This window comes from Antechinus flavipes, chromosome 3 (assembly GCF_016432865.1).
Source record: "Antechinus flavipes isolate AdamAnt ecotype Samford, QLD, Australia chromosome 3, AdamAnt_v2, whole genome shotgun sequence".
NCBI lineage: Eukaryota > Metazoa > Chordata > Mammalia > Dasyuromorphia > Dasyuridae > Antechinus > Antechinus flavipes.
The window spans coordinates 493335258-493358477 of NC_067400.1; the positions used below are offsets into that span (position 1 = coordinate 493335258).

Below are 23220 nucleotides of genomic sequence, written 5' to 3' on the forward strand. Positions count from 1 at the left end.
AATAATGATTTTTCTTTTTTTTCCTGCAAATTTTTTTCTTTAGAAGTATGCCTAGTTTTCCCACAGGTCCAACAGGTCAGAATGCCCCTGTGTTCAACTATTTACCTCTCTTACTCTATATTTATTCCTCCCTTCCAATATCTGCAGTTTCTTATTTCCGATCTTAAATTTTCCAGTCTTAACACACACACCAATTTAAACTTATTTTACTTCAGTTTGTGAAATTTCTTAAAATTTACCTAGATACTTTATTCCCATGTCTTTTCTTTAGTAACCAGGAAAGAGTTAAGCACCAATCCTTGCTTTACCATGAGAATTCTTTTCTCTGGCTGAGTCCTGATAACAGGCTCCTTGTTTACAGGAGCGATAGCTACTGTTCTTCTATTTTTCTCAAAACTTTCCAAACTTTTAATCTATGTTTTTATTTTTCCCCCTTCTTTCCCTCTTCCCGCAAAGCCACTGCCAGAGACAGAGGGAGAGAAAGAGAAAAAAAAGATTTTCTTTTCTTGAGAAGCCCAAAACTAGTTCCCAAATTCTAAGACCAATACATTCTGAGCCATTCTGAAAGAATTACTACTCTGAATGAATTCCATTTCCCACAATTCAGCCTGATATTTTTCTAAGCCTGTAACACAGAGCTGAATTCTTATCTTTTATGAGTGTTCTAACTTTTAACACAGAACAAAGGCAATGCAAAGCAGACATACACACAAGACATTCACAAAACTCTATTTTCACCTTTTACATACAGATTTAAGTCTGATATACCCAAATAATCCTGGGATATACATCTTCCCAGTTTTCTTCCCTTGTATATCTGGAAGTTCATTCCAGTCTTGAATTTCCTAGCTAATGTCCTGATACAAATTTTCAGACTGCTTCTATACCACCCTGGACCCGATCCAGGTGTTGGCGGAGGCCCTATGTTACCCTCACGCCCCCACAGCCACCCGAGAGCCTCCTTAGGAAAAGTCCTTTATCGGTGGGGTTAACAGCAGTCCACACCAAAAATAAATTTAAGAGGGCTAATCCCTCAGGGTCTCCCTCGACCCAGCCAATAAATCCCCAGACTTCCCAAGAGCTTTACCTCGAGAACATATGTTTCTTTTCAGGCTGCAAATGCCGGCCATCAGGACTCTACTTCTTTCAATCTTCAATTCTGCGTTCCACTGAGTATCCCTGCTTCGGGTTGTTGTCTAAGAGGGGAGGGAGGCTGCTCACCCAAAGCCAGAGACCATGGAGAAAACTACTCCGTGGGCGCCTGTCCCTATTCAGGGTGCACATAGCCATCTCCCCCAAAGACCCCATCCCGGACGAGCCCCCAACTGTGAGGGATGTAGAAGACCCTTACCCAAAATGACTACTCAGAGATCCCTCAGTAGAAGGCAGAAAAGTTGTTTATTGAAAAACCTCCGGAGGATGAGCTGTCCCATCGCAAGATAAGCTCGCGGTAGGAGGGCTAAAGGAGTAGTAAAGATACATAGCTTTTATACAAGAAATTACATCACAAGTAAGAGAGCATTGAGAAGGGGAGGGGGAGGCATCTAATTGGTTGTTGCTATTTGGGGAGATTGGAATGGAAGGTTTCTGTTTCCCTGAAATCTCCTGATTTCTGGGAAACAAAGTCAGGCCTTCAGGCTTAATCAAGCAGACAGTGGTCCAGCTAATAGACTAAATATTGATAAATGTCAAATACCAATAAATGTCATCAGTTCAGGTTAAGTAAATATGTTTCTAGCTGGCCAAGGCTCAAGTAGATATGAGCCTGCACATATACAGGTCATAGGGGAGACACAGAAATAATAAAATACAGAAAAAGAATTCATACATTCCTGTAAGTTCTTCACCTTATCTATTCCCCACACCCTCTACATCTCACCCTTTCTTTTGTTTTAATTGAAGCAGGTATATACCAGTGGTTAAATCAGTTACCATGGGAGGAAGCACACAGGCCAGTTGTAATATCATACAAGCAAAGTAGTAACACACAATATAAATAAACAAAATACTATAAAGATTTCCATGAGTCCCAGAAGGAAGGGATAGAAAGTAACTATCAATTCACAACCACACATTTACCTTCTTCAGCAGCCAAGAAATAGTGCAAAAGCAATCTATACTTCACGTGTCAGGGAATACAATGATTCCTGCAGGTTTTGAAGTCCTGCATCAGTCTTACTGAGAATTATTTTTGATGTTCATGAGTACACAAAGGGTTAACTGCCAGGCTCCTTCAATGGTGCACACAGTCATCGATGGAACCACCTGATGCCTCAAGGGTCTCTCCCCCCCCCCCCAATCCCTCTTTGATGGACCAGGGGAATACAGCTCATTGGCACCCATCTGATTCCTTCTACATCTGTAGAGATACAAGCAAACCCTCTCCTCCAAGCAGTTAACCTATCTGGTCCCTTCCATTCACCACTTTCTGGGTCTCTCCACATCACCTGGTGATTGCACTGAACACTGCCCTTCTGGCAGGTCATAAAACCTGTCTGCTGGGAGCAGTGCTTCTCCATCAAAAAAAAAAAAAAAATTAATACATAAAGTTAAATTCAGAAGTACTCTAGCGTTATCTGTGGCTCCCCCTCTCTTTTCTTTTTGGAGGAGCATCTTTTTATTATTATTATTATTATTATTATTATTATAGCTTTTTATTGATAGAACATATGAATGGGTAATTTTTCAACATTGTCCCTTGCAATCACTTCTGTTCCAACTTTTCCTTTCCTTCCCTCTCCCCTCTCCCCTAGATGGCAGGCAGTCTCATACGTGTTAAACATGTTAAGGTATATATTAAATACAATATATATATACATATTTATACAGTTCTCTTGTTGCATGAGAAAATCAGGTTTAGAAAGGTAAAAATAACCTGGGAAGAAAAACAAAAATGTAAGCAGTCATTTCCCAGTATTTGTTCTCTGGGTGTAGCTGGTTCTGTTCATCACTGATCAGTTGGAACTGAATTGGATTTTCTCATTGCCCAAGATATCTACTTCCATCAGAATTGATTGGAGGAGCGGCTTGATCCTGGAACAGATGGGAGTGCTGGCAGGCCTTCTATAGCAGCCCTGCCTAAAAAGCCGAAGTACTTAATTGTTTCCTAACTGTTGATGGGGAACCTTTTTTTTAATACGCTAAAAAAGGAACAAAATCCCCTGCTACATCCCCAAACCTCCACCCTAAAGGGACAGCATCAATTTCAACTGCTGGTATCACTGCCCCTTCCACTCCTCCCCCTCCAGCCCATGAAGGCAGAGTTGAGGAAAGAGGCTTAGGAAATGGGGAATACCCTAAGGGAGCATGCTCAGGTGTAGGCAGAATTAAAAATGAGCTTTGAAGGTGAAAAGCAAGCTCCTCAGCAAGGTACTTAATGTACTTAATTCCCTTTCTGCTCAACAGGCAGTGGTACTTAAGATATTTAACTCTCTTCTCACTCAATTGGCAATGCCCTGCAAACCTCCTAGAGCAGTAACAAGCTATATAAATCAGTAAAATACTAAAAAAAGCTTCCTTAGCTCTGCCCCAGGTGCTGTACCCTTCACAGCTACAGGCACCAACTCTCTGCTTATTTTTCTCCTCATACTTCCTGTTAAATCTCTCCTTGTTTTAAAACTTGTTCTCCTAGTCACTTGCACATCTCTGGCTCCAAATTCTCCTTCTTACAAAGCCATGGTGCACTCCAGAGCATCTGAGAACTCAATGATCTGCTTCTGAGTTACCAACAAACCTTGCTTCTTGTTAACCTAATTAAGCATGCTTCATACTTCCCTTGAAGGGAGGCTCTTTTCTTAGTATTTGCCTCATTTCAGTCGAAAAACTAAAGTGACTAGATTAGCCCTTACTGATTCTTCTAGCTTGCCTATTTCTATACTTTCCTTTTCAGGTCATGGGGACTTTCCCTGATTGTATCAGTTGAGCTGATTTGTATAGGACCTCAGCTAGAGCCCCACGTTTGAGCACCAAATGGTGTGTCCTGTTTTCTAGAACCCCCAAACTGGGGTGACAAAACATACCATGCTTTCTAGCTCCCCACACTGGAGTGGTTACAATATACCTTCCTAGTGAAGAAGAGATGAGGCGAGCCTCCTGAGGATGGTAGAAAAAAATGGAATCCGTTTATTTCAAGGACTTTCCCCTTTATATAATGTAACAAACACAACACTGTGCACATGGGACCACATAAACAACTTGCTCTTGTATGTAGATTGCCACTGGTATCACTTCCACCTGGTATTACTCTGGTTGAATCACAACACAGGTTGTCACTGCCCCCTGACTTCTCAGGAAGGCTGAAAGTCCTTATAGGAGAAGGGAAGCAGAGCCAGACACTGTCAGCAGGTTTCCTCTGGGCTGGAGAGTCTTATACCTTACCCAGAATTCCCCCACTGTCTGTGACCCTCTACCCTTACTTGTTGAGGTAACAATGGGAGTGAAACATTACTTAAAGTATGACACCTCAGTAATTATTTGAGCAAGGGCCAATGATGCTTACGAAGATGAAATCAGAGTGATCAGATTTTTTGTATAGTTAAATCAAACAACAACAAAAACCTGGGTTGAGTCATAAGATCTTAAGTCCTAGCTACCTACTAGCTGTGTGACATTGAGCATTTCAACTTCCATCTGTTTATCATTTTGATCTTAGCAACATGATCTCTAAAGTGCTTTTGAAGTCTAACTTTTTTAATTCTGTGAAAAACAAAGAATTTTCTGATTTAGGAAACATTAAAGGCATTCCTTTTAAAATCTTTGCAGGAAATCTCTTTTCAAGGCTTACTGATAAAATGGCTAGTGACTTCAAGTCTGGAAAGTTGGATTCAAATCCCACCCCAGATACTTACTAGCTATTGCAACTGTGGGCAAATAATTTGAACTTTCTTAGATTCTGTTTTCTTCTCTAATATATGGGGATGGTAATAGCTATAGCTGTTACCTTACAGAGTTGTGAAGCTAAACCAAGTTAAAACATGCAAATCACTTAGTAACCCTTTCATTGCCACATAAATATTGTCAGTTTAAAGTTATAAAAAGTTGGAGAAGATTCCAGAAGAAAGAAAAAAATACCCAAGGTATGATCCTAAAAAATTAAAAATAAAGGGTAACAAAGAAGATATCAGCCACTACTATGTAAACCTACTTTTTCACCTATTTAGAACTTTTATAAAAGTGATCTATGAATATTTTGATAGTAATCTTAATTAAAAACATAAAAAAGAAAAAAAAGCATTTTGTCAATTTTTAAAAATTGAAGACAGCTTTTTTTTCAGTGATAAAATTGATTACGAAGTTTAGACTCTTAAATCCCATTATGTCTATTATTTGTGGATATGTTTTAAAAATGGACCCATTAGAAAAACATTTCTTTTTTTCTTAAAGACTCTCCTTAAACAAAATTTCTTCTGCACATGTGAGAATACCATATGAATCTACAATAGAAGGAGCTTCAGGAATGACTTTATTTATTATTGATATTAAGTAAGTCATATGATCCAGTTTGCTTAAACTTATCTGACTTGCTAATGTTGTAGAGAAATCCTACAGTTCATAGAGTCAGGGTTTCCTACTGATGACACAGTTTTTGTGAATACTTCTTCTATTTACAAATGGTTTATTGCTTATTCTGTAACACCCTGAACTCTGAATAGACTTCTCAATGAAATTTCCTGTAACTTAAAAATTTTCAAGAACCTTGGCCACATGTCTAATGAAGAATAACACATTTAGTAATTGTTCTTTCTGACTGTTGATAATTGTTCTACTATGTGTTAATAGGCAATATTGTCCTCAGGTTTTCCTCTTTGGTAACCCCGAAGTCAAGGGTTCTATGTAACTGCTTTCTAGGCAGATTCCATCTCTAGAAGAAGGAAAGACTATCACATGTGACTTCTGAAAGTTGAGAATCATCAAGGGAATTTATTATCAGGAAGCAAAAGCCTTGGGTTTTGCTCCCTTTTACCATGAGGAATTCTGGAAATCAATATCTAGAGTTGCCTCTCTTGCAATATCAAGTTAGTTTTCATTCCATGTAGAGTTCAAGACTTCAGCATGACACCATAAGGCTGAATGCTGAAGAAAAAGTGATCTAACCAGAATACCAAGAATTTATCTGGGGTACAGTGCATCATTCTTTCTCCCTAGGGAAGTCCAAAACTTCATGATAGTTTCATAAGACTAGGTACCCGTGTGCAACTGCAATGAAAATGGCCGTCCCTGACTATTGACTCTCTCTCTCTCTCTTTTTTTTTTCTTTAAATAACTTTTTTATTGACAGAACCCATGCCAGGGTAATTTTTACAGCATTATCCCTTGCACTCACTTCTGTTCTGATTTTTCCTCTCCCTCCACCCTCTCCCCTAGATGGCAAGCAGTCTTTTACATGTTAAATAGGTTACAGTATATCCTAGATACAATATATGTGTGCAGAACCAAACAGTTTTCTTGTTGCACAGGGAGAATTGGATTCAGAAGGTATAAATAACCCGGGAAGAAAAATAAAAATGCAAGCAGTTTATATTCATCTCCCAGTGTTTTTTCTTTGGGTGTAGCTGCTTCTGTCCATCCTTGATCAATTGAAACTGAATTAGCTCTCTTTATTGAAGAGATCCACTTCCATCAGAATACATCCTCAGACAGTATTGTTGTTGAGGTATATAATGATCTCCTGGTTCTGCTCATTTCACTTAGCATCAGTTCATGTAAGCCTGACTATTGACTCTCAAATAGAGCACTGAGTCTAGAGCCAGGAAGTCCTGAGTTCAAATCCAACCTCAGGCACTTACCAGCTATGTCACCTTGTTTACCTCAGTTTCTTCATCTATAAAGTGGGAATAATAAAGCATCTACTTCTACTTGTTGTGAGGATCAAATGAGATGATATTTGTAAAAAGTGCTTACACAGCTTTTGGGATATAGTGGGAGCAATATAATGTTTATTCTTTATTCTCTCCTGGTAGACACTAGAATGGTCAGACAATGGTTAACAAATTCAGGATTGTTTCCCTTCTCAAAACAAAGAAAAGCCTTCAGCCATAGAATGATACTATGAATCAAAGGAACAGTGCCTCAAGAAAATATGGGACTCTGCTGAAAGGAAAGAGAATTGCATTGATTGCCGATGGATCATCTTTAAACTTTATTTATTTTCTACAATATTTATGGGTTCTTAGAAATTCTGTTTCATATGTTTTCTATAGGGTGAAATAAAGGTTCTACTGTTTTGGAATCTTTACAAAGTGTAAAGTCATTAGAGTTGATAGAGGCAATAATTATCTAATTTAGCATGGTTCAGTATGATTGATCTGATCCTACAAGGAGATGTTATGGGCCAGAAGAAACAAAGTACTGAGTAGAACTGATAAAAAACAATGCTTGTGTTCACATTTTTAGAGAGCTCATATAAGCAAGAAGTATTTAAGTACTCATTGGAGTTCACACATTTGGGAGATTTCAGGGTTTAGTATGAGATATCTGAATTCACATCTCCCTTAATCCTTGCCTCCAGAAGGAGGAGTCAACCTTTGGGAGATCATAAATAAAGAGGCTCTTAGCTTCAGGTGAGTTAGTTATTTCAGGTTAGTGAATTACTTCGGAACATTCCCAGGGGTCAGAGAGGAGCACTCTGGGAGGAAGCCCACCAGCCCTCTCTCGGAGGCAAGAGAGATTCATTCCATTTTTCACCTGGCTGGCTGGAAGCTGAAGGACAAACCTTTGGATTTGGAAACATTCAGAGGGAACTCTTGGAACCAAGCAAAAAGATAGGCCACTAAGAAAAACTAACCAGGCTATATTGGAGAAAATAAAAGATCAGAATTTTTAGCACCTGGCTGCATTTGGGTGATTATTATTTTTAACTGAAACTAAGGCTGCCTCCAGAAAATCTCCCCGAGAAACCTGCTCCCTCCCAGAGAGAACCATTATATTTTAAAGAAGAAAAACACCACACTACTGTACCAACTATACACCCATACAATATAAACACATGTGGATACATGATATATGTATGTACGTAGATATATATACATGCTTGCATATATACTTATGGACATATTGTATGTATATACATAAATATACAACATACAAATGCATTTGTTTAAATATATATGCATATACACATGAGTGTGTGTATATGTATATATACACTATATATATATATATATATATACATATATATATATATATATATACATATATGTATATATATATATATATATAAAGATTTAGATTTTAATTGTATTCAATCTCAACTTAGAGATTTCTTAAAACTCTGGACATATAAATCAAAAAAAGACTGATTTGGTAGATAATAGCAAAGATCAAAACCAGTTCAAGCTGGGCATGGTGGCACAAACTTATTTTACTAAGTTTACTAAGGAAAACTGAGACTAATGGACTGCTTGAGTTCCAGAGCTCTGAGTTTCAATAAGGATGAAGGCAATTGTCTGACTTCAATATGATGAGCTCCCAAGAAAGAGGAAGCTGTCATGTTGCATAAGAGAGGCAAACTAGTGTAGACTGGAAATAAAGCAGGTCAAAGCTTTCACTCCAATCAGCATTGCTTCCACTTCTAGCCTCAGGAAGATGTGAAGACCTAATTTCAAAACAATAAAATCCAGGTTGCAATAAATGATAGTAGGCTAGGCAACAACAGTTAAATATTGCAGGTTCTTGGTTTACATAGAAGTAGTTCAGTCTTGGAAACCATTCCCTCCCCTTACCATATTATTTTTTCTTTGACTTCCTGACTCAAAGTTAACTCAGGGAAATGTTAGAACATACTTTGATCATAACTTATTTCCAGGTTTCCATAAAAGTTCATAAGAGGATCTCTAGCTCCCATGTAGGCCCTATAGATAATAGTGCATATATTTATTACCAGAGATCCACGAATTCACCATACAAAAAATGCAAAGTACTTATAAGAGCCCATTCATAATGCAAAAGCAAAAAAAAAAATATTATGAAAATTGTCAATAAACAAGTAATAAAATTCCTCTGCTGAGTGCCACCTTTCCTCCAAGCACTTTATAGTCTTTATTATCAACCAGTCAACAAGCATTTATAAGCACTTAACATGTGCCAGGCATTAAGGATAAAAAGACAAACATAACAAAAACAAACAAACTAAAAAACCAAATTACAATGCTCTCAAGAGGTTCTAATGGGGGAAAGTGTGTATACAGAAGTATAGCCAAAATTACTAGTTTGAGAAAGGAAGGCACTAGCATCTGGTTAGGCAGGGATTGGACAGAAAGGTGGTATTTGAGTCAATTTTTGAAGAACATTGCAGACTCCTAAAGATTGTGTATGTATGTAACAGCAAGCAGAACAGTAGCTATACCATTAAGAAAGGAAAGATTGTCATGTGATTTTGCAGAGTTGATACATTACAAAGAACTGGGGTTTTTTTCGGTATAAGAAATGTCAAACAATATCAGATAAACCTGGGAAAGTAAACATCTGAGAGAACTGTAATTTTCTGGTCAAGCCACAATATAGCATATTTAGAATTGCTCTACTACAAATTTTGGAGGCACTAGACAACCACTGAAATTTATTTTGAGTAGGGAGAATGGAATGACATACTCAGATTTTCACATTAGAAAAATTACTTTAGCAGCTGAGTACTGGTGTATGAACTGGGAAGATACTTCAGGCAAGGGGATCAATTAGGAAGTTATTGCAGTAGTCTGAGGTAAAAAATGATGAGGGGCTGAATGAGCATGGCAACTATGTGAATGGAGAAAAAGATATGCATGTGAGAACAACAGCGGGCTTTCGAATCTGGATAACTGGAAGGATGGTGGTACCCTCAACAGTAATGAGAAATTCAGAAGAGTGGCAGGTTTGGGAAGAGAAAAAAAAATGAGTTACGTTTTAGACATGTTTATTTTGAAATGTTTCTGGGAGATTCAATTTGAAATGTCCAATAAGCAATTCATGATGTCAGATTGGATCTCAGGAGAGTAACTAGAGATATATAGACCTGGGTTAATTGAATAGAGATGATTATTAAAAACATGGGAGCTGATAAGCCACATTGTTGAGGGTTTGTTTAGAAACTAGAACAATAGGGGATTGGAGACAAAAGGATTAAGCATTTATTAAGCACTTACTTTGTGCTAAACATTGTACTCAGAATTTTATATATGTAATTACATTGGATCCTCACAACAATCTTGTGAGATAGTTGGCATAATCATCACCATCTGAGGCAGACAAAGATGAAGTAAATTGCAAAGAATGACATAGCTTTGAATTCAAGTCTTCCAGACTTCAGTCTCAATATCCACTAAACTACCAATGCGTAGGTAGTAATGAGAAATGAAAAAAGAATGACAGAATACTCAATAAAATGAAATTAATATATTTTAAATCTTTTTAAGAAAAAATTATTCTTAGAGAACAAGTCTAGTGCCAATATCCATAGTAATTGAGCTTTTGTGGTTGGATTTTGGAATTGAACTGTTTGTTTAGTGAAGGATTGTCAGTCTCTATCCCTGACTCTTGAAATATCTCCCACTAAATGCTTCCTTGAATATGGAGGATAAATAAAACCTTGTGTAGTCTTCCTCCCATAAACACTCTAAGGACCATGGTCAACTGAGACATTCTTTCACTGTAAATAAGGAAACTAATCACCAGGGAACATCCCAAACTCTCTTTGATCATGATAAATGGCCACTGATTTTGTCCCTAGGATGGTGACCACAGGTCCTTTCTGAAATGAGTGGCCCCGGATATGAAGGGATGATGAAGTACCTCCATATAACAGATATTATGTCCAGTTGTGGGAGGGAAATTATTTTTCTCACATCATCCCTCTTTTTCACAATAAACTTTCAGAAATAAACACACTCCTACATTCCCTCCAGTCAGGCTCCACATCTTTGTTTCATGAATGGCCATAGGCAAAGAATTTATCATCTAAATTTTTAGCCTGATAGTAAATAGCCTCTCCACACTTAGCTAGACTGGTCCTTTCACAGCAGAAACAATATCTAAGAAGAAATACTCATAATCTTTGTTCCTTGGTTTAAGAGCTTCCAGAGCTTGGTGCCAGATTTCAATGAGTTTTATAAAAATTTATAAATTCCACGTCTGTCAGTAAAGTCACTAGTAAATTGAAAGGAGCCTCCTAAAATGGAATTTTAAAAGGCATTTGTGATTCCTTTTGTAAATTTCAGCAGGTCCCATTTGAATGCAAAAATATGAGTAGTAGAATTTTTCTCTTTAGCAATTCAAGTAGAGGTCTACTTAGAAGCTTGACTGAGCACATCCCATAGTTAAGCGACAAACCCTAGGTATAAGTAAAAGCTGTCCCTTAAAGCAGCTACCGAGAATAGAATCATTTTTTCCTCCTGAATGAAGTCTAAAAGTAACCATAGCAAATAGACATTTTAGCCTGCAGGCCACTCTCAGCTAAGTCAAATTACTTTTCCCTTAGAAAATAGACATTTCATTCATGTAAACCAGCAAGTATAGTGAGTTGATTTCTTTGACTGGGTCTACATAGAGATACCAATTCAACTGTCTTGGCTAAATTAACTTTTAGTCTAACACTCTTTTGGGATTGTTGCTAGTTTTTATTTTTCATCAGAATGTCTAATGTTTGATTAAACTGACCAATATATTAATTCATGTTTTGGCATCAGGTAGACTTCAAGTCTAAATTGTTGGTAATTAACAAATTTCTGTAATTATCTTTTCTCTAAGAAGCAGTCTCAGTGAGCTATTGTCTCTCAAGAAATGTAGAATTTTCTATTTCTTTTAATCTCCTCCTGTTTCTTCCTGGGAACACAGCCTGCATGTTTTAAACAGAATTGTCCCCATAGTTACAGAAAGTATATCTTTTTCAGAAGAAAAATAATACATGGCTATAAAGGCTTTAAAAAGATTTGTTTGGGAATAAAAGCTACATTATCTATAATCTGCATAGGATTTGTGTTTCAAATCAAAATCCTAATAAAAAAAGATGTTTGTCCCTTAATCTATTCCACATTGTATACAATTTCATCAAAAGTTTTTAATATCCTCCTCAAGCTTTTACAATTATTTCAAGCCCTTACTCTTAATGATGAGTTTAGGAAATCCAGGCTAGGGTTTTTTTTTTGTTTTGTTTTGTTTTGTTTTGTTTTGTTTTGTTTTGTTTTTTTGGTTTTTGCTTTTGTTTTTTATTTAAAGGTCACTACAAACTGGAAACCAGAGGCCAAAGAGAGTATTAAACTGGGAGAAGAACCCATACTTCTTTTTGATATGAAGATTTAAATATCAAGGCTAATAAATGAAAACTTCATCAAAATTCAGAAATTAATTTTACAAATGACTGTCACATCTAGAACTCTGAGCTAAGATCAGATTACAGCCTGCAGGACACAGCCTTTTGCATCTTGCCTAAAAAACAAAGGAAGAATAAACTTCTCTCATTCACTTCAATGAGTTTCTGGAGAAGAGCTCAGCCGCTATAATGCCGGAGAAACTGAGGCAAGATAGAGATTAGAGTTTTTAATATTTTATTTATTGGAGAGCTTAATTGATTTACTGGGTTGGACTCTCGTCTCAGAGTACCTGGTATTGAATGTGAGACTCCAAGGCTTTTTATAGGACTTCAGTGAGAAGAGAAATAAAGGCAGACGGCAGAGAGCGGGAATTTTCAGGGACAGACCATAAACTTGGTTCTGACATGTTGGGGGTGAGAACTATAAATTCTTACAAATTGGGAGTTAAGGAGGTAGTCAAATTAGAGACAGAAATTCTGGAACAAGAGATAAAGGTAGAGGTTGCCAATTAGGTCTGAGATAGGACATCTAGAGTTGTATCTTTTTGAATGCCAGAATGACCAGATCTCCACAGTCCTAATTATCTCAGCCCTAATGAACAGAAAATTGGGGTGGGGGGAACATAACATACTAAGTCAGGGAAATTGAGATATTATAATTCAGGGAAACTAATGCAAGGAAACTGAGGTAGAACAATTTAAGGACACTATGGAATAACATTGCAAACACAGTGAAGAAAAAAAAATTCTTCTCCAGTACTTAAATAAATAGGGCTTTACAAAAGTTGATTTTAGGCATGATAAGCTATTTTAGAGTTCTTATATGCTTGGGACAACTTAATTATGCCCAAATTGGGGGAAGGAAGGAGGAAACAATTCAACAAATCTTATTGATGGTGTGCCAGAATTGAGCATAAGAGATCCCCTAACAGCAATGGGATCCCCTTGGCTAGTTGGCAGGTTTTGCAAAAGAATTTGCAAATCCCAATAAATACAGGTAAGAGATTTGTGGCAAAGAAGAGATGAGAATTGAGCTTAAGAGATCCCCTTGGGTTGATATTGCAGATTCCTTGCAAAAGAATTGGCAAACCCGAAGTTTGTGGCAAAAGGGGATTTATTTGCTCTAAGAAGACAGGTTTCTTAATGGGCAAAGAATTCTGGCCTGGATCTGGGGAGCAGTTTGAGCCACTCAAAAGGATGTTGACTATGCCCTAGGCTGAGATTTCCAATTGAATGGGAGTTGTCTGGGAAAGGTGGGACCCTCTCAGTATTTGAGAGTCAGGAATTACCCCCAAAGGGGCCATAGTTTACACCCACCCACCCAAAGGTTAAAGAAGACACAATTTACATCATTGTGAACACATTAGTCAAATTTCCTAGTATTTACAATGTACTATATCCAAAGTCTTTAATCCCTACAAAAGTAGGAGAAATGTATATTTTCTCTTCTCTGATGTCAAGCATGGCTATTACAACTACAAATTCATTTCCAGGATTTGTTGTTGTTGTTAGTCATATACTACAATTTATATAGCTCTTTCACAATTGGTAGGTATCTATTCTACAAATAAAGCATTTCCAAATAAGACTTCAGACAAATAGGATAAATATTTAGAAACCAAAAAGTTGTAGAATAAATTCACTGGTCTCCCAATAATACTTTGTTAGGCCAAAAATCAATGGAATAAACAAACACAAATTAAGCTAATTCTGAGAAATTTTTACTTCCTGAGATAGGACCTGTCTTCTCTTATTTGTTTTGCTAAAAATGTCCAGCAAGAATAAATAGAAGTCATTGTGATGTTACAAAGATATTGTATTTTCAATCATCTGTGCTATTGAATCCTGTCTGCCACTTACTACTTGTGTGAGCTTAAATAAACTACTTAATTCTTCTGAAGGTTTCATTTCATCATTTGTAAATTAAGCTATTTGAACTATATTTTCCTTCTCATCTCTAGGTACTAGGATGTTACAGATTTGCATTAGAAAACAAAATATTAGTGAAAGGCATAAGAAAAGAGATGTGTAAATTCAAAGAGGAATTTAGAGAGAAAAATTCTTCAATAAAACTGTCAGATTTATTACTAAGAAGATGTTAATACATTTAATGAATACTTTGCTAAGTTCTGAATGCAATCCATATTTAAGAGGCAGCATAATACACTGGATAAAAAGCTATCCCCAGACTCTGTATTCAAGTCTGATATCTGACAAATGCCAGCTAGGTAAAAAATCTGGGGAAGCTGTTTAAACTTTTAATGCAGCAGGCTATATGCTTTAAAGGGCAGCTAGCTAGCAAAGTAGAGTGTCCCGTCTGGACTCAGGAAAACCTGAGTTCAAATGACATCCAGTCACTTACTAGCTGTGTGACACTAGACAAGTCACTTAACCTTGTTGGTCTCAGTTTCCTCATCTGTAAAATAAACTGGAGAATGAAATAGCAAATCATTCCATTATCATTTCAAAGAAAACCCCAAATGGGGCTACAAAGAGTCAGATATAAGTGAAATAACCAAACAACAACAACAATTAAGATATTAAGGGTACCAATTTATATTAGTGGAAGAAATACATTCTCTCTCAATGAAGGCCAATATCTTTTGAAATATTAATATTTTACTATCTTAAAAAATTACAAAATGATCCCTACTATGCATGATTTTCATGCAAATATGTTGTACAAATATTGATTATTTTCAACTCTCTTTAGTAATATATGGAAGTACTTATTTTCTCAAGATTATATTTTCATTTTGCTAATGAGACTAGAATTGAGATCATGGTCACATATCATATGACATTCTGTATTGTCCTGTGGGCACTGTTAGTGGCTTTGATCTATTTGACTGCCATTCATGATAGTATATAGAGTTTTCCAGAAACTCCAATGGCTTGAAATTTGTTTTTGTTTTTTTTTTTTCAGTACCAGAAATCATAACAGGAGACATGGAATCTGCCATGGCTGTTGACTTGAATCCATGGGTAGAATATGAATTCAGAGTGGTGGCAACTAATCCTATTGGGACAGGAGATCCAAGCACACCATCTCGAATGATCCGTACTAATGAAGCAGGTAAGAATCTTGAAAACTGGCGTTACTCATTTGAGCCAATTCTGAACAATCAAGAAATACCAAAAAAAGGGGGGGGGAGGGGAGCAAAGGTACTGTTTCTAAAATAAAAACAACAACAATAATAATAATTTAAAGGCTTTTTAAAATTCACCTGTATAAGATTAAAAGATAATACTATTTCTATATTAGAGTCTTTTAGTTCTACAAAACTAAAAATTCAATTCAATAAGCACTAAGTGAATGCTTATTGTGAAGTAGAAAGACAAAAAGTAAATAATATCTTTCCTCAAGAAATGGGCATTCTATTACAATGCAGAGAGACATCATATGTACACAGATAAATAGGAAGTATACACACAGGAAGTATTTTGAAGAACATGAATCTCTGGAGGGTTTGAGAGAAGTTTGACCCCTTGAAGAGGTAATACTTAAAATAAGTGTCAAAGAAAAATATGATTTTGGAATGACAGAAATGAGGAGAAACCTATTCCACATATGGTTTACAACTAATATGAATATACAGGGTCCAGAAATGGAATCCAGACTTTGGAATAACTAATCATCTAGTTTACCTTGAACATAGACTGTATAAAGAGGAGAAATGTGAAACAAGGTTAGAAAGGGACTTCAGAGCCAGACTGTGGAGGATGTAAATGTTAGGGAAGAGAACTAATTGAGGGAAGTAACCAGAATTAATATTAAATAGAATTATAATTTAATTCCTTTATTTATATAATTTATATATTTATATTATATATTATTTATATAATTTGATTTTATTTATTGTCTACATATTGCTATTGATTATTGCAAAGTACTGAGTAAAGTGCAAAGTTTAAAAAATGTCCTATGCCTGTAATCATGGTGCCATGGTCTCAAAAGAGAATAAGAGATATATAAAAATAAATATAATGTAAAATTAAATTTGATGTCCTGATGACAACTAAAATCTGATGGTTACCATGGCATGAGAATGATAATGGTTTCTCAAAGCCAAGGAGGAACCGAATACAAGCTTAGGTAGATCTTGCCAAGTTATCAGATGTTTGTATAAATATCCAGAAACATATACAGACACTTGGAAATGCTGGGTCTTGTATTAAAAAAATTCCATGAATGTAGATATCAATTTATATTTTTTAGTTGAAAGGGAATGTCACTTGAACTTAAGTATCTAGAGATCAAGGACCAGCTTCACTATTTACTGGCTGTCACTTTGGGCAAGTCAGTTAACATCTCTGAGCCTCAGATTCTTCCTTTGAAAAATGAGAATAATTTTTTTTAATTATGTAACTCACAGTGTTGATGTGAGGAAAATGCTTTGCAAATCCAAAAGTTCTCTTTAAAAGTATCATTATTTTTATTTAGGAATCTTCTTTGTAGATATGATATTTGAAGCCATTGTAGTTCATAAACTTGACAGTTTGGAAAGTGTAAAGAAAAGAAACTACCAAAAAGGGAAGGAAAATATAGATTATATCTCATAGCTAGATGATTAAATTGAAATTCCTCAAAGGTAAAAGCAATGCAATGATCTATTTTTTCCTTGTTAAATTCTGTATGTGGTCTATATTCACAGTAATCACCAATAACTAGAATCTCTACATAGAAAACATGCCATGACAGATTAAGTTAATTTAGTTTTATGACAATTATCAAAACTTTTTCCTTGGACCTCCTATGACACTTGGTTTCACAAATTTCTAATTCAGTTTTCATGTCATATTTTATATTATGTTTGTACTATGATTGTATCTTTTCCTCCTAAGTAGTTAAATCCAAAGATTGTTGTCTTATGCAAATTTTTAGCTTCCCCAGAAGATGGTACTATATTTTACATGAAGTTGGTGATAAGAAAATTTAAAATAAAGGAATGATTAATTAATGGTAAATTGTAAACATAGAACATATATATTTTGGCTCATGATGTCCTTATGTACAAGATGGAAGAAATAAAGCTTAAAGGAGGGCACAATTTCAATTGATTCAGAATTGGTTGAATATAGATTTAATGGAATATGGAATGGTGGGAGATCTCTAGGGGTTGTCCTCAGTCCTATTCTGTTCCACATTTTATCACTAACTTGTGTGAAGACATAGACACTGACCTACTTTGAAGATAACAAAAATAGAGAATAGCTTGTATTATACACTGACAAATAAAATTAGTATGTGGTTAATACATACTAAAGGGGAGAATTGCATTTTGGTTAGAATACTGTTCTTGAAGAATAAAAGATTTGAGTTTAAATCTTACCTCAAATACTTAAATTTGGTTTTGGATCATTAAGATAATCAGTTCTGATCTACGCAGAGCAATCTACCCACTCCTTGTTACTCAAGGATACTAGACTTAGAAAATAATTTCTTCCCAGATGATCTATTTAGAATATAAATAATCACACAAAAAAGAAGATGGGTAGATTGTTGTACTACAAAGCAGGACTTCAATAATCAAGATAAATGAAAGTTAAAATACTCTGCATACATTGAAATAAACACCTTTCTTCCTTTGTCATTTATCCATTACAGATTGTTTTTCTCCCAGGGTTTTTTTTTTTTCCTCCTTTTCCAGCATGCAAATTTTAAATTGAACATTAATTGCCTGGTTGCGTTTTCATGCTTTCATAAAATCAGCCATGCTTTCATTGTGTACAGGTGTTCATTAATTAAGTACATAATAGGTTAGTCATTCCTCATTTTATTTACCTGTTATGCAGATATTGAAATGACTGGTAATCATAATGTGATGTTCATATCCTTTTTTTAAAAAGCACCCCTGATTTTGCATATTGTTCATTGTGTTTCAACAAAGCCAAAGATTACTGCTTAATTCAAGAGTTCGCTATATAAATATTCATTTATAAAACAAACAATCTGTTCTGGATGAGTAATCCTTTTTGACTTTTTTTTAATAATATAATCTCTATAGTTCTATTAAAAAACACTTTTTAAAGGTTTAATAAAAAACACTTTTCTCTCTACAGACTAAATTATGGTAAGGACGTTTGATGTTTATTAATACCCAAGAAATGCTGCATTTTAGAAGATTTCTTCCTCTTTTTCTGCAGGTTTACTTCAGTCATATAGTCTCCATCTTTTTTTTTTTTTTTTTTTTCCCTTACCAGGAGCTCTACCCATACATACTTCAAATCCTTATAATCTTACTTAAGAAAATAAGGAAATCACAGGGAAAAAATGTATAAAGGACTGTCAGTTGAAAGAGAATTAAAGGCAGCTTTTACTGCCAGCATTATGTTTCCCAGGTTTGGATACCACATGTTGCGCTGGAACGGCTAATGCTGTTGAACCCCATGTTCCATTTGGCCTCCAATTCACCAGACAGCATGGATTAGAAAGAACACTGACAGCATTAGAATTCTTATCAAATGACAAGCTGTACCTCATATGTAAATCTCTCATAAATACGCATGTAGAATTCTAAAAGATGAACTGTTCTAATCAACCAACTATATTCTGAGATTTAATTAAGGAGGTTTTGGGAGGAAAGAATCAAAGATGCTTTGTTTTTGCATCTGAATCCTATTTATGAAAAGGCGGTGTTATATGCAAGGATGAGTGCCTTAAACTAAGGATGTTGGGAAGTAGAATTTTCCCACTCTTAGCACTTTCTTTAACTAACTCTATGATATTAGGCAAGTCATCTAAGCTTTCTTGTCTTGTATTTATAATAACAATATTCTGTCAATAAAACGATATAAATAGGAGCCACTGAATACCACAGTCACTGAAGATTAAAATTAAAGGTCACCTGAAGGAGAGATATAATATGGGTATTAGTATTTATATAGCAAATCAATAATGAGAAATTGCATGGAAGAGATGGCATAAAGGATGTCATTGGAGAGATGTATGAATGGGAGAAAAAAGATAGACCAGTCACACAGTGAAAACAAGAGTTGATTGAGGGACAATTCATTCATATCTAAAATTTTGAGAAAACCTGAAGAAGGTCTTGACACAGTGGGCAAACTCTGTACCTACAGAAGAACATAAAGAGGAGTCACCCAGATTAAGAGAGTATGGTTGGGTTGCAGCCTGTATCACTAAAGGAAATGTGCACAATGATAAAATCATAGACCCAGTGAGTTATCTAAATGGGTGGGTAGAACTAGATGATCTCACAATTCTCTTTCAGCTTTAATATATTGTTAAATTTTAACATGACTTTAATTTTGTTTTTTTAAATTAAAATTTAAAGTTTCCTTACCATATATACCCATTAAAATTTCTATTATATTGCCTTTCACATCATCCTTTTGAGACTTTATTATAAATTTTCTTCTTAAGACAACTAAGTGCTAAGTGCTGAAAAAAGGAAGATTGGAATCAGCTTATGGGGGCATAGAATGACAAGGAGCATTTTATATTTTTGCAACTGAAAGACTCAAGTAAAGGAGTTACATAATTATAATAATATTCATCAATTTACTTTGAATTTAAAGGATAGTGAAATTTCTAAAATTGAAAGCTATATCCTTTGGTATTAAAGAAGGCAGATGAATTCCTATAAGTCAAACTTTCTCCTGGGATGATCTGTAATCAGAATATGATTCTTTACCTAGTTATTCCCGTATCTTTACCAAGAAAACCCCAAACTGGGTCATGAAGAACCAAACACAACTGAGAAAGTGACTGAAGAATTATTTTTGTTGAGTAGGAAGATGAGCTGAATTGCATTTGAGAAATTATGCAGTGCCTTTAGGGATTCCAAATTTCCCCCTAAAACAGAGATATATCTTTTTAACTTAAATATTCTTCAGTGGTGCTATCTTACTAAAAGGCATGGAACATCATAGTCTTTGAGCAATTAAAATCATAACTAACCTAAAGAACAATGAAGAGGAACAATGTGGGTGAAGAGACTGCAAGATACTATCAATAGAGAAATGTGCAAGAGTCATGCCAAATATTAGAACTTAAATTCTTTCAAAATGGGAATTGTTTCATTCTTCGTATGCGTATCCTCAAAACCTAGCATAACTTTTGGCACATAGTAAATGTTTAATAAATTACTTATTGATAGAATTATTGGTAAAAATATCAACCCAGGAATGGAACTGGCATATAGTAAGAGATCATCAATGGAAAAACAATATATAGTCTTTACTGACATTCATAGGTTATCAAGAAATATAAAGAAAATCCTCAGAATTCTGGATTGATGCTTCTGGGGGAGAGAAGGATAAGGGAAGGAGAGAAGAGATGTTATAAAATAATATGGACTAGAGTTGTGTATGATAAAAATGAATGGATAGATTGTGATGCATGGATGCATCAGACAAAGGAAATAGTTGAGATCACAGATCCACTGACATACTAAACTTCTGAAGACTTCTGACAGGGTCTGACCACTAAACTATCCCCATAACCACATTGTATGATTTAAGTCAAAATATTGCCATTCTTATTTCACTGTTTACTAAATAGACACACAAAAAGTAGAAGATGAAAAAGTTGGCACACCAAATAACAGAAGATTTGGGAGGGAAATTGCTTCATGTTCATATGACTTGTCAGCTTTAAAATAAAATATTTTCTAAGCAGTTTTCCTCTTATACTTCTGAAAAAGACACTATCACACAAAGCTCAGGTTACAAAGGAGAAATGACTGTATTCTCCACACTCAGTGTGTATTCTAGGTCAAGATCAAGTGGAAAATAATCATTTAGTTGAAGAGAATTGGGGCCAGATCTGTGATGGTATAGGTACTGACCTTCATAGACATGACACTGACCATATAACCAAAAGTATTCTTCCTTACATTTCTCTGAAATTATTAATAAGAAAATTTAATGTATTCTGTTGAAGGAACTGGGAAAAGGTAAAATAAATTGGCAATTAAATAAATAGTTAGCTTTCTTCAGCTACACACATAAATAATTTATTTTAATAAGTAAAAGAAAATGGTTTTCTTTTAGATTAACAGAAGGTGAAAATCATAATAAACAATAAAAATACTCACTTACTAGAAAGAATTGACTGGTCTATAGAAATTCTTTAGTACTTTAGTAAAAATTAATTTGGTAACATGAATAGTGTTCCAGATTTATGGTCAGGAAAACTTGGGGTACAATTTCTCCCAACTGGCACTTGTGGTGTAATCAAAGGAAAGTCAGTTAATTTTTCTGAACCTCAGTTTCCTTTTTCATAAAATGAGAATTATACTTGCAGTGCCTTTCTTATAGAATTATTATGAATTCTAGTGCTAAAATCTGTTCATTGCATAAATTAAGCACTTAATAAATATATACTGATTGTGTATCAATCAAGATTAAGTATGAAAGTGAATTGCAAAATTATCATTAATAATAAAACTGGCCTGGGCTCTACAGTATCTACATATCTTCTGCAGTTTTTATTAGAGGTTTATATGCAGAGATGGAGTAATTATTTTAAATCTTACTCAGAATAAAATTTGCCTTAACAGCAAGGCATGACCAGTTTTACTAAGAGTTCTAATTGTCTTTAGATCCAATGAGAAGAAAGCAATGACAGTAAGTACAAAGTCTGAATGTAAAGGGAACCAATCCCAGAGAGAAGGGCTAGAAGAGAAGTATAGGACTCATGAATATCTTTAATTCAACTTGAACTTTTCTCATGCTCTTTGTTTTAGTTTTAGACTCTCTGTGAATTAAATGTTGTTTCCACTCCATTGCCTCTTCTTCCCTCCCTCTGCCAAATTGTCTTAACACCTCAAAAAAGGCATAACTTCAGAAATTCAGTTTGGACACTTGAGCAGATATAGATATGCCCACAGATAGACTTGTGCCCACAGACAAGTTTATTAACCCTTTGACTTTGGAGGTTTTTTTGTCCAGTTACCAAATGAATTTAAAAACATGAAAAAAAAGTAGCCAGATTAAAAAGTCTTCATTTCCATCAGTGTTATTATTTATGGGATAGCATACAGATGAGAGAGCTCTGTATTTCCTAAATTATCTAATGACTTTTGCAAATTTACAAGTCACCCTCTGCCAAAAAAAGGGATACTTCTATTTTACAATAGAAGCATAGAATTTTGAAGTTGGCAGCACCCTGAAAATCACTTTTTAATTTTTTAATGTTTTTAAATGGAGGAATTAAGGGTCAACTTAATTATGTAATTTGATTAAGAATATACAAAAATCAAAGATGGGGTTAGATCCGAAGTTTCCAGATTGCTAATAAAGTTTGTATTCTACTACCCAACCCTGCCTCCTGTTAGTACTTTCTAAGAATCTACTTATGATTCATTCTCAAGATTGATTCTACATACGGCAACATGACCTGTCGAATTGTTTGGCTTCACACAGAGAAGCATTTTTTAAAATTCAGTTTTATAGTTCTCCCCACCACCCCCTATCCTCAAAGCTTTCAGTTACATTTTCCAATCTTTGTTGCTTCTCCAAATTGGTCACTGGTTTACTACAAATCTCCTAAATTACTTTGCCTTTTCCAGGCCTCTAAATAAAGCCATATTATTTAATGAGCCATGGTAAACACCTACTGAAGCAGAAATTGGAATGATTTCTAAAGGAAGACAGTTTGATAGATGGGTTCCTCCTGCCTCTTTTTATTTAATTGAATCCTAATTTAGTTATTTAATATTTAGTTAGTGAATGGGCTTTTGCTACAGCTATTTTTCCAGTATGAAACTCTGTGACATTTTAGTGTGCTTAAACTGTGGTCATTTGCTATGATTTGGTCACTCCTAGCTTTTACACAGCTGTTCTCAGCCCACAATTTCAGACTAGCCAATACTCTGAATTTTACCATACCCAATGTTGCATTGAAGCAGCCAGGCATTTGCAGCCTAGGGGCAGGGTATCCATTATATTATTTATTCATGAAGGAGCATGGG

The 23220-nt window shown here is 35.2% G+C and overlaps 1 protein-coding gene across 1 annotated transcript in view; it reads left to right on the forward strand.

The window, feature by feature from the left end:
* CNTN5 (contactin 5) overlaps positions 1-23220 on the forward strand; it is an 853760-nt gene that overhangs the window by 769499 nt on the left and 61041 nt on the right. The window contains exon 15 of the mRNA XM_051986848.1: positions 15207-15356. Within this exon, the coding sequence (XP_051842808.1) occupies positions 15207-15356 (150 nt within the window). The remainder of the gene's footprint in view (positions 1-15206; positions 15357-23220) is intronic.